The sequence below is a fragment of the Garra rufa genome, chromosome 10, assembly GCF_049309525.1.
Source record: "Garra rufa chromosome 10, GarRuf1.0, whole genome shotgun sequence".
Classification (NCBI taxonomy): domain Eukaryota; kingdom Metazoa; phylum Chordata; class Actinopteri; order Cypriniformes; family Cyprinidae; genus Garra; species Garra rufa.
In genome coordinates this window covers 30642599-30656906 of record NC_133370.1, presented here as the reverse complement: position 1 = coordinate 30656906, position 14308 = coordinate 30642599, and the positions used below count along the sequence as shown (strand labels likewise).

Genomic DNA, 14308 nt, shown 5'->3' with positions numbered 1-14308 from the left:
AATCATGATTGCTCTGTTAAAACCTCTGGCACAAAACAAAAGTTCTTACATTTTAAAAAGTTAAATTATTCAAAGTGCACACTAACCTGGCCACTTCATTCTTGAGTTTCCCCGTCTCATCTATGAGCTGCTGGATGCGTTTGATATGGGCCTCCCTCTCGGCATGAAGCTTCTTAGTTTCCTCCTGATCGTTATCCTTCTGCTGACTAAGCAGTTGCTGCAGTGCATGATCAATTAAATCACAGTTAGATAATGAGAACCACAGAACTAGTCAAGTTTGAACACATTTGACTGAATTAAACTGACCTAACGTACTAGTGTAGTTTAATATAAGATTCTATGTTACATTCAATTTACAGAACTTCATGCATGAGCAGTGAGATCCTGAGACCTGTGTTCGTATTTTCAAGCGCTTGACGTCCTCCTCCAGAAGTCTCTTCTCAGCCTGTAACATGCCACTCTTCTCACTAAGCTCAGCATTGCCGTCCTGCAGAGGCTTGATGTCTGCTTCCAGTTTACGCATCTACAACATCAAATTCCATACATATAGTGTGTTATACTTACTTGAAAAATCCGGCTAGATGAGCAAATATACAATATATGCTGCTGTTCAAAAGTTTGGGATCAGTAGGATTTTTATTGTTTTTTTAAAGTCTCATGCTCATTATGGCTGAATTTATTTGATCAAAACAATTTTTAATAATATTATTACGATGTAAAAAACAAAAACAAATCCTGTGATAATTTCAGGGTTCATAATTAGTAATAATTAATCATTTTATAAATTAATAAATAAATTAATAAATAATTAACAATTTCATAAATTAACTTTTTTTTAAAGAAATTAATACTTTTATTCAGCAAGGATGTGTTCATTCATAAAAAGTCATAGCGAAGACCTATATTGTTAGAAAAATTTATATTCTGAATAAATGCTTTTTCCAAAAGAATATTTGGCTATATTTATTAGCACTAATGATAAATCAGCAAATTTGATTTCTGAAGGATCAGGTGACACGGAAGACTGGAGTAATGGCGGATGAAAATTCAGCGTTGCATCACAGGAATAAATTATATTTTAAACTACATTAAAATAGAAACCTTTTTTTATATTGTAATAACATTTCGCAATATTAATGTTTCTGTATTTTTATCAAATAAATGCAGCCTTGATGAGCATAAGAGACTTATTAATAAAAAAATATGCACAGATATACCTTTAATCACACATAAATCAAGTTCTATATTAAAGCTTTATGAATTATAAATTAATTTCTTATAACATATATAAAAATATATAACATATATAAAACCTTTTTGACTTACAGCCTTCCTGTTGTCCAACACAGTATTTAAAAGACTATCCCTCTTATATTATATATATAAATATTTTTAAAATTTTTACTGTAAACGATGCTTCAAACAAACTAGGAGTACTGATACAGTAATTTAATAATTGTGTAACTTCATAATTTTCAAGTACTGAATGTTCTTCAATAAAAGCAATTGTTATTGAAAGGAAACAAAGAAATATTGTTTCAGTTTATATATTGATTGTATGTGTTTTTAGATTAGACTTAGATTATTTTATACATTTTATATATCTCAGTTGAACCACTGATGTCACTTGGACTAGTTTAACGATGTCTTTACTACCTTTCTGGGCCTTGAACTTGGTAATTACACTGCTGTCTATGCAGGGTCAGAAAGCTATCTGATTTCAGCAAAAATGAGCAAAGGTCTTACGGGTTTGGAACGACATGAGGGTGATTAATTAATGACAGAATTTTCATTTTGGGGTGATTATACCTTAAGAAGTAATGCACAAAGTGTGCTCTTAAAGTCCTACCTTTGCTTGAGCCTGTTGTAGTTCATGCTCCAGTCTGTTCTTCTCATTCTTTAGCATCTTGTTGGTCTCAGTCAGAGCACTCATACTCTCCATTCTCTTCATCATGTCTTCCTGCTGTACCAAGGTCTTCGTTGTAGCCTGCAGATTTGAGATGTTAACTGATTGCAAGATATGCAATATTTTTTAAATCAGATAAAGTTAGGTAAAGTGTTAAACATCCTGATGATAAATACTTTCTCCTTTAAAACCTAAACATGCAGCAGCAACTTTATAGATACAAAAGAATAAAAATAAAGAAAAACAAAAATAACAGTAACACTTTACAATAAGGTTCATTAGTTAACACTTTAGTTAACATGAACAAAGAATGAATATACTTCTACAATACTTCCACAGCATTTATGAATCTTAGTTCATTTTAATTGCAACATTTAATAATGAATTCAAATCAAAGGTTGTGTTTGTTAATATTAATGCACTGTAAACAAACATGAGCAAACAATAAACGACTGTATTTGTATTAACTAACATTAACCAAGATTAATAAATAGGGTAATAAATACATTGTTCATTGTTCGTTCATGTTAGTTAATACATTAACTAATGAAAGTGAAAATGGTAATAAATGTCATCATATTGTAAAATGTTACCAAATAAATAAATAACACTGTGTGAAAGTAACTTTGGATTGAGTTTGTTGCAGAGCTATCTGTTTGTCCAAATAAAAGTATATGCAAAGTCTTTGGGAAAACTGACTAAAACACTTCTTATGACCTGTAGCTTTTCTCTCTCTGCATTCAGGCTGTCCTGCAGTTCCTTCAACTCTCCCTCCAGGTACTCCATGCGCTGTTTATAACGTAGAGTCTCCACCTCCGCCACTTCCAGCCGGGTCTCCACTATCTCCTTCTCCCGCCGTACGAACCTGTTGAGAAAGAAAGGCCACATGACTATTACCAAAGTCCCTTTAAGGCAAGTCATGTCACTCGGCGGCCATCTTTGAAACGCCTCTCGGGCATGCAAGTGCAGCTTCTATCTCTTCGAATGGGGAAACATCAAATTCTCCAAAACTGTTCACCAAGCTTGCGATTAAATTTCATATTTTAAATCACCAACGAAATCTGACATTAAATGCCTCATAAATACTGTTCATTGTGCTCCAATAGCCTTAAAAAACGCTTATTTTTCAGGCTAGATCAGCCAGTGCGCATGCGCAGCACTGAGCGCACGTCTTGGAGCGCCGATTGTTTCTATAGCAACCGGGACTTCTGACTGCAGCTGCAGTGACACAATGACTTTACTAATCATCGATTGGCTCTTTCATTAAGAAGGCGGGGCTTCGCAGCCATAACGAGTCTTGCATTTTTCCCCATTCAAAACTATACGAGTGACATGTCTTGGGTATTCTGTAGTCTTTGCTATTACTCCTTTCTTGTTTAGTACTGCAAGGCATTTTCACAGCATGTCATTCTTTTAAAGCATTTCGCTGATGAAGGGTTCTACCTGAGAATGTCCAGGATCTGCTCATGAGATTTGCCCTCTTCATTCAGAGAGATATTCAGACTGCTCTCTCTAGCGGTCTGCTGCTGGGTGGAGGCGGTTATCTTGCTGCTCAGGTTCTCCATCTGCTCATGGAGCATGGTGTTTTGCTTCTGGAGCTCTCCAGCTCTCTTCTGCTCTTTAGAAAGTTCTTCCTAAAAAGAAACAATGTAGAGGAAAATTCTATCATCATTTACTGAAATCAATCCAAACCAATATGTGAAACACAAAATAAGTTATTTTGAAGAATGTTGGTAAGTAAACAGTTTCAATTGAGTTGATGGGCACCAAAATGGATTCCTCAAGATAAAAAGAAAATATCTTTTGTGCTCAGCAGAATTAACAAATGCATTCAGGTCTTTCATTTATGATGATATCTAAGGCTCTGGGCAAACATTACAAAACATCTTAAGGCTAAAAGTAGCTCATAACTTGCCGATTTAGGAGAAAATCTTAAAAATGGTGGGCGTGTCAGTCCTAAATTTAGGACTCTTAAATTTTTGCTCTAAGAGTATTTCACAAAGCGTTTTAGCTCTAAAACTAGCTCCTACATCTGTGAAATGTTAGGAGCAGTGAAGAGGACTCCTAAGTCACTAAGACAAAATCCCAACTATCCTAAAATGGCTTTTGCTGGCAATCTGCCTTGGAACTTGAACTTTTTAGAAACACTCTGTATTTATTTGCACAGATGTGTTTTTTCCCGCACAACTTTTTTGGTTTTGGAGGTTGTTCCAACTCCAAATTTTCCTTTGATTATATCCTTGTTTTCATTAACAAGTTGGGCAAGAAGTAACAGCTGTTATTGTGTCCGGTTTGGTTTTCTTTTATGTTTGCATATCTTACTATCAGCCATGATTATTCTAATCTGTTAATAAAAAAGGCTGTTTATATGCATATCAGCTAATTGTTTATGAGAAGCAACACAAGTAATAGGATGATAATCAGCTGAACATATACTTGTTAATTGTGACACTTAACCTGCATTTTAAAATCTTGATGGCAACATTTTTCAAAAAAACTTTATTTGAATATGGCAACTTAATATCATGCTCTACTATATTTCTATAAACAAATCTCTGACAGAGGCTTCTCCCCTATCAGCCAATCACTGTGTGCATAGTTAGTAGGCATGCTGACATCATCCATAGCAACAAGGTCAACCTCCGCCCTTACTCTTAGCTTAAGACTTCTCTCTATTCCTTAGTAAAAGTTAGTATCAGCAGCTTTGGGAACAGGTTTTAAGAGAAAACTCTTAGCTAAAAACTTTTACTGCTATTTAGGAGAACTCTTAGTGGTAAGATAAAATGTTTTGTGAATACGGGCTCAGATCTTTAGGCATCAGCCAAGCTAAGATTTTACCTTAAGTCTCTTTTCTTGCTGTTCCCAGTCCATACGGCCCTGACGCAGCTCAGATGCAGCTTTCTGAGCCTTCTCCTCAAGCTGCCTCATGGTCTGTGCTGACTGCTGTCCCTGTTTTTTGGCAGCCTGGAGGGCTTCCACATCTGCAGCATGCAGCATGAGCTCTCGCTCGTATTTATTCTGAGCCTCCGCAGCCAGCTTTCCCTAGGGAAACATCCAAGAAAATCAGTGTGTAGCTGTATTTAACAAAAAAAAAAAAAAAAAAAAAAAAAGTGAATTTTTGATCCAGAAGTATCATGCTCACCTGTAGTTTGCTGTCCTGAGTGGCTCTCTGCTCCTGGGCCACTGCTTCCACAGCTTTCTGGAGGGCATCCTGAAGCTCTGTCTGCATGTCCATCATGCTCCTTTTCAGTTCCTTCACCTAAATAAATGGTTTCAATCTTCAGAACTTTCCTATTCAGGACTACAAAAAACATGGATGGGTCACTCATGTGAGTTCCATACCCGTTCTTCAATGTTGTCCACAGCTTTCATCTTCTCCTCCTGGAGCTCCAGTTTTTCCTTCTCTGCTTCCACCAGCCGGGCTTCCAGCTGCTGGTTCAACTCTCGTGCTGTCTTCAGCTGGCTGTCAGTGGAGGTCCGCGCTTGCTCAGCCAACTGTAAGTGAAACACAGGGCAGTTTTTTGGTACTGTGGCCATTGAAAACAACCAAACAAGTTGTTGCAGATGAATACCTGCTTCTCTTTGTTTACAGACTCCTCCAAGCTGAGCACCATGGATCTGTACTGCTCTACATTGGTGGTGGTGTTCTTCAAACGCTCCTTCAGGTCAGAGTTCTGTTCTTCTGCCTGCTGTAGACGTGCACGGAGCTCATCCACCTCTTGTTGAGGAACACCAGGAGCTGAAACTGCACATATAATGACCTTGAGTTACACAGCACTGGAAAATATGACTCAAAGTGTTATTTTATTTATTTTTTACCTCTGGGTAATGCCCTGACAGGTTGCTTAGGCACTGTGCTCTGGTTCTCATTATTGTTCAGTTGCTGTCTCATAGTGGTGACCTGCTGTTCAGCAGTTCTTAGCAGCTCTTTAGTCTTCTGATGTAGTGCTGTCTGTGTCTCCAACTGCTTCTTTGCTTGCAGCAGCTGAACCTAGTCAATAGAAATTAGAAAAATTAGTCTTTCAAGTGCAGACAGTTCCAAAAACTAGTTGACAATTGTAAATCATTCTTATTCAGCTTACATCTTGGTTGCGTTCCAGAGCATGCCTCTGCTCCACTTCCTGTTGCACCTTCTTCTTAAGCTGGACAATCTCTTTCTCCAGACATTGAATCTGGTTACTGTAGCGCTGCTTGGTGTCCGTCTCAGAGCGCTCCATGGTAAGCTGTAATACATAAGGAAGTTAATAGGAAAAAGGACATAGAGAAGAGTGCTTTGACAAAGTTGGTTGGGATATGTAGACAAACTACCTGAATGGATTTGAGGTTGGTAAGTAGGAGGTTCTGGCCCCGCTGTTCAGTCAGGATGGACCCTTTCTCCTGGTTCAGTCTGTTCTCCACCTGTTTCAGAATGTCTCTTTCCTTACGGATGTTCTCAACGCGGAACTGGTGGAAAAAGGGGGGAAATATTATAAAATAAACAACAGTGAAACTGAATACAAGCTGAATAGTAAATGCTGATAGTCCATTCAATTCATTATACTTTCTTCTCACCTCAGCCATGACTAGTTTCTCATTGGCCTCCCTTAGATCTTGAGTCATTGTGTGAATGATTTGCTCATGTCGCTGATGAGTGGCAGTCATCTTTTGATTTCTCTCACGGAGGGCTTCAACCTCCCGTCGAAAGCCATTCACATTTTCCTGAAGCATCTCATACCTGCCATGGACCAATTCAGATTTTGATTATTTAATTCTTTTTAAATGTGAGTTGGAACTTGAATTAACAAATATTCAAATGTTCATTTTGATTTGTATTTTAAATCTGGCTATTCTCAGAAAATTAGAAAAGAATAATTAATTCATAAACTTGGGGAGATATTTTTGTGCTCTAAAAATTTCATTAAGTTTTTATTGTACAGTAACCCTTTTACAAATAATAAAAAAAAAAAATCTTCATTTTCCATTAATATTCTGGAGAACCACTGTGAATGTGTATATGCTACGTGTATGATATGTTTACAAAGAAAGAAATAATTAATTAAAAGAAAATAGATGAAAACCACAAGCAACAAACTGTACAGTCGTGGCCAAAAGTTGAGAATTATATAAATGATGGAAATTGGAAAAGTTGCTGCTTAAGTTTTTATAATAGCAATTTTGCATATACTCCAGAATGTTATGAAGAATGATCAGATGAATTGCATAGTCCTTTGCCATGAAAAAACTTAATTTCACTGCTGTCATTAAAGAACCTGCTGAGATCATTTCAGTAATCGTCTTGTTAACTCAGGTGAGAATGTTGATGAGCACAAGGCTGGAGATCATTATGTCAGACTGATTGGGTTAGAATGACAGACTTGACATGTTAAAAGGAGGGTGATGCTTGAAATCATTGTTCACCATGGTGACCTGCAAAGAAACGCGTGCAGCCATCATTGCGTTGCATAAAAACGGCTTCACAGGCAAGGATATTGTGGCTACTAAGATTGCACCTAAATCAACAATTTATAGGATCATCAAGAACTTCAAGGAAAGAGGTTCAATTCTTGTTAAGAAGGCTTCAGGGCGTCCAAGAAAGATCAGTAAGCGCCAGGATCGTCTCCTAAAGAGGATTCAGCTGCGGGATCGAAGTGCCGCCAGTGCAGAGCTTGCTCAGGAATGGCAGCAGGCAGGTGTGAGCGCATCTGCACGCACAGTGAGGCCAAGACTTTTGGAAGATGGCCTGGTGTCAAGAAGGGCAGCAAAGAAGCCACTTCTCTCCAAAAAAATCATCAGGGACAGATTGATCTTCTGCAAAAAGTATGGCGAATGGACTGCTGAGGACTGGGGCAAAGTCATATTCTCCGATGAAGCCTCTTTCCGATTGTTTGGGGCATCTGGAAAAAGGCTTGTCCGGAGAAGAAAAGGTGAGCGCTACCATCAGTCCTGTGTCATGCCAAGAGTAAAGCATCCTGAGACCATTCATGTGTGGGGTTGCTTCTCATCCAAGGGAGTGGGCTCACTCACAATTTTGCCCAAAAACACAGCCATGAATAAAGAATGGTACCAAAACACCCTCCAACAGCAACTTCTTCCAACAATCCAACAACAGTTTGGTGAAGAACAATGCATTTTCCAGCACGATGGAGCACCGTGCCATATGGCAAAAGTGATAACTAATGGCGCTTTTCCACTACACAGTACCAGCTCGCCTCGGCTCGGCTCTGTTTGGTTTTCCACTGTGTAAAAGTTGTACCTGTACCGGCTTCCAGGTACTTTTTTCGTACCACCTCCGGCGAGGTTCCAAGCGAGCTGAGGCGATACTAAAATGTGACGTGAAAATAGGGATGCACCGATACGAATCGGCCGAGATGCTTGCGCGTTTTGTCAGTAAAGCCGGTTCTGTAATCAGCGGTAAATGCCATCAGGTGCGTGATTTCACGTTGAGCCGTATATACCACACACAGCCGTTGTTTACCGACGAGCTGCGCAAATCCATGTTCATTATCAGTGTGAATGAGCGCAGCTCGTCAGTGAACAACGGCTGTGTGTAGTATATACGGCTCAACGTGAAATCACGCACCTGATGGCTTTTACCGCTGATTACAGAACCGGCTTTACTGACAAAACGCGCAAGCAATCTCGGCCGATTCGGATCGGTGCATCCCTACGTGAAAACACAGCAGACTGCTGATTGGTCAGAGAAAATCGTCACTATTCACTGCGTCATCATTGCACGCGCCAGCAATAGTATCCAGAATAACCCCGCCATTTTTAAAAAGTTTGGCCAGAGATTGCGTGACATATCCAATCCATTACATTTTATGGCAACTCGGAAGAATACGCCGTGGTCAAACGAGGAGGTGCAGACAGCGGGTGTGTGTCGCATAGAAGATTACGTCACGGCAGTTTCCTGCAGCGTCGCTATGACAACCAGGTACTATTGTGGAGGTACAGGTACAACTTTTACACAGTGGAAAACCAAACAGAGCCGAGTCAAGTCGAGCCGAGGCGAGTTGGTACTGTGTAGTGGAAAAGCGCCATAAGTGGCTCGGGGACCAAAACTTTTTTTGGGTCCATGGCCAGGAAACTCCCCAGATCTTAAGCCCATTGAGAACTTGTGGTCAATCCTCAAGAAGCAGGTGGACAAACAAAAAACCCACTAATTCTGACAAACTCTGAATTGCAGAGGTCCTGAAAAAGAAGGGCCAACACTGCAAATACTGACTCTTTGCATAAATGTCATGTAATTGTTGATAAAAGCCTTTGAAACGTATGAAGTAGGGTTGTTCCGATTCTGATACTAGTATCGGAAATGCCGCCGATACCACAAAAAAAATCTAGCATCGGAATCAGCGAGTACTTGAACCCACGTACCGATACGATACTATTTTCTTAAGATTCCCGCTAGCAAATCGGAAGCCAGTTCTTCTTCGCGGCTTAGTATGCAAACACAGGGAATAGTGCTGTGTTGCCACAAGCAACCACTGTTTAGAACATACGAAGAAGAAATACAAACGTGCTAGCAGTTTGTCCACTGTTTGGCAGTATCTCAGACTGGACCAACCAGCCAGTAAAACGGCGCCATGTCTCATAGGGCTTTATGATTTTGGCGATGCGGAAAACAAGGATGGAACCGTGGAATCCAGTCTAAATGAAATTTACAGTTTAACGCGGAACGTAACGGAATTTGTCAAATTTTGATGCATTAATCAAAGGTAGTTCATTACACTTAAATCAAATCGTGATATGGACTAATATTAAGCCGAAAACCGACTGTTTAAATATGAATTATGCGTGGCTCTGTGTTAATGAATGGTACAGGCGCATGGATTTGTTTACTCCTTGTACTGAAGCGCGCGGGACACTTGCGGTAATATTAAAGGGCTCCAGACTGTGACCATTTTTTCTGCCAGTGTGACTAATTTTCGTTGTTCAACTCATAAGCACTGCCATTTCGGTTTCAGATAAGAAACATAAAACGGCACGCAAAACGAAAGTGAAACTAAAACGATACGTTTGAGCTGCTCAGCGCTGACCGTTTATCAGCTTGGACTGCAACGCAAACAAACTTGCACGAACCCCAAACAGCTTTATTCGGGAGCCAATGTTGATTTTGCAACACTGTTACTGCTGCACAATGAATAAGGTTGCTGCAAGATCTAGTGAGAATCTTTCAAATTCTGGCCAAAATTCTCTGTTATAAACAGGATGTACGTCAGAAAACCAGATTAGTAATACTAACTATATAAAAAAATATTACTGTCAAATGTATGTCATATATTAAAAATACTCTAGTTCACTGTATATATCACTGTATGTTTGTTTTATTAAGGGATAAGTCTGAAGCACACCATAAAATAATTTATTAGTATTATCTACAGCTGTATATACAATTACACACCCAGGTATCGGATTAGTACTCGGTATCGGCCGATACCCCGAGTCCAGGTATCGGAATCGGTATCGGGAAGGAAAAAGGGGTATCGGAACATCTCTAGTATGAAGTGCTTGTAATTATATTTCAGTACATCACTGAAACAACTGAAACAAAGATCTAAAAGCAGTTTAACAGCAAACTTTGTGAAAACTAATATTTGTGTCATTCTCAAAACTTTTGGCCACGACTGTACACATGTAGCTGTGGTTTTACCTTGAGTTGCTCAGGATAAAACAAGCTAAAAACATTAAAATCCAACTTAAATTTAATTAATGCCAGCAAAGTGTGATATTTCAAGCAAGTTGTGCTTACCGTTTGAAGGCGAATTCCAGCTGAGTGGAAAGTTTAGCTTTTTGCGAGAGAAGGTCAGACACTTGACCACGAAGCCTTTCAATCTGTTCATTCAGAAGCTTGTCGTTTTCTGCCTTCTCCTTTTTATATGTTGTAAAGGCATCATTAAGCTACGAGGAAAAAACATTCAGTTTAATGCTTAATAGTGAATAACCAAATGAGATTTGTGCTTCAGAGTCACCCAAAAAAGACAATTGTTACAATTTACTCAAATTCATGTCATTCCATACCTGCAAGACTTAATTCAATGGAACACAAAAAGAGGAGTCTAGCACAATATTTATGCAAAAGCATACAGGCATTTTAAACTAACCTCTTAAAGGAGAGAACTGAAGCTGGTTAATATGTCTTACCTGTTTAAGTGCTGCTTTAGCCTGAGTTGCCTGGAGAGATTCTGCAGCTGCGGCCCTTAGAGGTGTAGATCTGGTGGCCATGGGTCCTGGCCTGTTAGGAGTGGTGGATTGAGACACAGTCTCTGAACCTGAACACAACCACAGGCAAATGAGTCACTTAAATCAACACTTGGTATAAAAGCCGTTTTGATTAAAGCACAAATTTTCACCCTGTGGTGGAAGTTCAACTCCGGCTGTCTGCAACAGGATACAGTACATGTCTCGTTGTCGGGTGGCAGAGTCAGCTAGCTGTTTATGGTGGTTTAGCTGTTCCTTGATCTGCTCCAGCTCCTTCTGAACCTTCTCCAGACTCTGTTCCAACTCTATTTGCCTGAAAAAGCATGTTTTTTGTTTTGTTTTGTACTGATTTTAATGGTGTTTCTGCAAAATAGCAAGGCAATTTATGTGTTGGAAGATTTTCTCAAAGATGAACACTAAGGTAGATGGTCAGTACCTGGCGGTCTTAGCCTGGTTCTGGTCTCTCTCTCTCTGCTCTTCCAGCTCTCTGATCTGAGCCAGCAGGGTCTGGTTCTGCTGCTGAAGCTCTTGGACGCTGCGGAAAGCCACCTGCCGTGAGCCCTGGACCTCAGAGCTGCTGCTTACAGCAGAGTTCACGTCCTCACGCACCACCTGATTACCACGTGCTTCCTCCACCTCCACCAGCAGCACACGTACCTGAATCATGAAAAAAAGAATATGGAAACAAAAGTAGATTGCTATAAGAATTACAGTGCTGTCTGAGGTTGAGACTAGGGGTTAATAGGGCTACATGAGGGTTAATAGTGCGATATTGACAACAAAAAAATAATAATAATAATATGAAACACCACTGTGTTCTGCTTGAAGACACAATGCTTCTTATGTGTTCTTGTGTTGCAGCTTTGTTGGAAACACTTTTCATTTGAAAAGTAGAGTAGAAACAGAAAATAAAGTGACTGAAATGTAACTCACAGTAATAATTTGATTTTATACAACAGTTCAATAAACATTACATTTCTAATCGTGCTGATATTTGGGAAACCAGCACACTGTGATCTTGCTGACTATATCATATAGAAAAAGAGAAAAACCATACAAAATACAGGGCATTTAATAAATTTTGGGGTCGTAATTGCATTTATCACAAAGAGAAAGTGTGCACTCTTAAAGAAACACTTTACCAAATAATGAAAATTGTCATTAACTACTCATCCTCATTTCATTTCAAACCTGTAAGACCTTTTAACTTCAGAACACAAATTAATATCTATATGAAACCTGAGAGCTTTCTAACCCTGCATAGACAGCAACTCAACCCCCATGTTCAAGGCCCAGAAAGGTAGTAAGGACATTGTTGAAATAGTCCATGTGACATCAGTGGTTCAACCTTAATTTTTATAAAGCTACAAGAATACTTTGTGCGCAGAGAAAACAAAAATAACTACTTTATTCAACAATTTCTTCTCTTTCATGTCAGTCTTCGACATAGCCCTTGGATTTCTTCAAAAATGTCTTAATTTGTGTTCTGTACAGGTTTGGAACAACATGAGGGTAAGCAATGACAGAATTACCTTTTAAGGCATAACAAAAATTCCAATATTATCGCTGACGATATATTTTTCAAACCCCTATGCCTTAAATCTGTTTTTTTGTAACAGACAGACAGTGTGTGGCTTACCTGTTCAGACGTGTCTGCTAGCTGTCTCTCAGATCTCTGCTTATCTCTCTCTAGTCCTAAGGCTCTCTTATTGGCTTCATCTGTCTCCTTCTGGAGCCGATGAACCTCCTGATATGCAAGAGAAGACACAGATTAATGTCATACCAAATCACCATCATATTTTTCTCTTCTGCCATCTCAAATGTGTGTAAACCTTCATAGCTTGCTCCAGTTTGGCACAGAGGCTGGTCATGGACTTTTGCATGTTTTCATATTCTTCCCTCTGGCGTTTCAGGATGGGAGCTTTGGTCTCCACCTCTAGAACAATCTCATCCAGAACCTTGTTCACACGTTTGCTCTCCAGCTTCTCCAGGTGCAGCTGATCTTGTGCCTCCACAAACGCATTATACAGCTGAGAGCAAATATAAGAAAGTTATAAATTCATAATGATACACACAATGTCAAAATTCTGATTTTAGTTTAGTTTGTGATAAACATCTGTCATACCTCCATTAGCTTCATGCCCGGCTTTACAATCTTGGCCACTGCAGCCGCAGTTGGGGAGAGGGTTGTCAGCTCCTCTTCAGTAAGAGCTGGAACGCCTGTTGAAGTACACAAATACAGAATGAATTCCACTGAAAAGATTCTTCAACCTAAAACAAACAGTTTTTTGTGCTCGTTACCTCTTCTCTTAAAGTCTGCAAGCCGTGTGTTGGAGTTCTCCAGCTCTTTCTCCAGATGCCTGACTTTCTCATGTAGATCAGTCTCTGCTTTCTCTCTCACACTCTGCAGCTCTGACAGCCTCTTTTCTGCGCCTTTATTGGCTGTTGAGGAAAGAGACAGAATGTCTACTTAAAACCACATAACATCCTAACTTGGCACAACATTCACAGCGGGGCAATGAGAGAACATTTGTAAATAAACCCAAAACAAGACAATAGATATGTTCAGAGAAGCATACTACAATACTATTACATCTGCAGTGTGTATACAGTGCATTTTGTGCATGCAATATACTACACAAAGTATTCTAGGTATTATATCCCACAATGCTATGTACTTAACCTTCTTTTCCATTGTATAGTTTGAAATAGACATATTAGATACAAATCTTAGCATTCTAACGATTTTTTATATGAGAAAGGAACAGATATGGTCGAAATTTGCACAAAAATAGATAACCTTGCATACAATCAGATAAATAGATTTAAAACAACTTACAAAGCATTTAATACTGTACATTATCAGATCAGTTTAGTCCCTAGGAATTGAACACATGATCTTGGTTGCTAGCATAAGGCCTTATGAAATCCGTTTTATTTTCCCCTAAATTCCTTGTTACTTTTTCATTTTTCTGGATTCTATTATTTCTGTTTTCATTTTCCTAGACTTTTTAAATGGTTTAATTAAATTTTATTAATATCCAATTAATTGAAATAAAAAAACAACTTAATGTAACAGCAACTCATTAAAAATTTAACCAAACTTGTATTTTTAAGGCCCTATAAAATAGGTCGTTTTTTTTCTCTCTCAAATCCACTTTTATTTCACCAAAAATGTATTTATCCATCAATTTTCTGGGTTCCATTTTAATGGTTTCAGTAAAT

The 14308-nt window shown here is 38.8% G+C and overlaps 1 protein-coding gene across 1 annotated transcript in view; it reads right to left on the bottom strand.

Annotated features, from left to right (window-relative positions):
• Positions 1-14308, bottom strand: part of tpra (translocated promoter region a, nuclear basket protein) — a 41165-nt gene that overhangs the window by 22999 nt on the left and 3858 nt on the right. The window contains exons 9-29 of the mRNA XM_073848085.1: positions 13385-13525; positions 13209-13303; positions 12916-13113; positions 12723-12830; positions 11520-11740; positions 11236-11396; positions 11027-11154; positions 10635-10783; positions 6458-6620; positions 6215-6349; positions 5989-6129; positions 5726-5897; positions 5479-5651; positions 5249-5401; positions 5049-5165; positions 4745-4948; positions 3350-3540; positions 2624-2771; positions 1850-1987; positions 392-523; positions 87-217 (exon numbers count right to left, since the gene is read on the bottom strand). Of these exons, the coding sequence (XP_073704186.1) occupies positions 87-217; positions 392-523; positions 1850-1987; positions 2624-2771; positions 3350-3540; positions 4745-4948; positions 5049-5165; positions 5249-5401; positions 5479-5651; positions 5726-5897; positions 5989-6129; positions 6215-6349; positions 6458-6620; positions 10635-10783; positions 11027-11154; positions 11236-11396; positions 11520-11740; positions 12723-12830; positions 12916-13113; positions 13209-13303; positions 13385-13525 (3199 nt within the window). The remainder of the gene's footprint in view (positions 1-86; positions 218-391; positions 524-1849; positions 1988-2623; positions 2772-3349; positions 3541-4744; positions 4949-5048; positions 5166-5248; positions 5402-5478; positions 5652-5725; positions 5898-5988; positions 6130-6214; positions 6350-6457; positions 6621-10634; positions 10784-11026; positions 11155-11235; positions 11397-11519; positions 11741-12722; positions 12831-12915; positions 13114-13208; positions 13304-13384; positions 13526-14308) is intronic.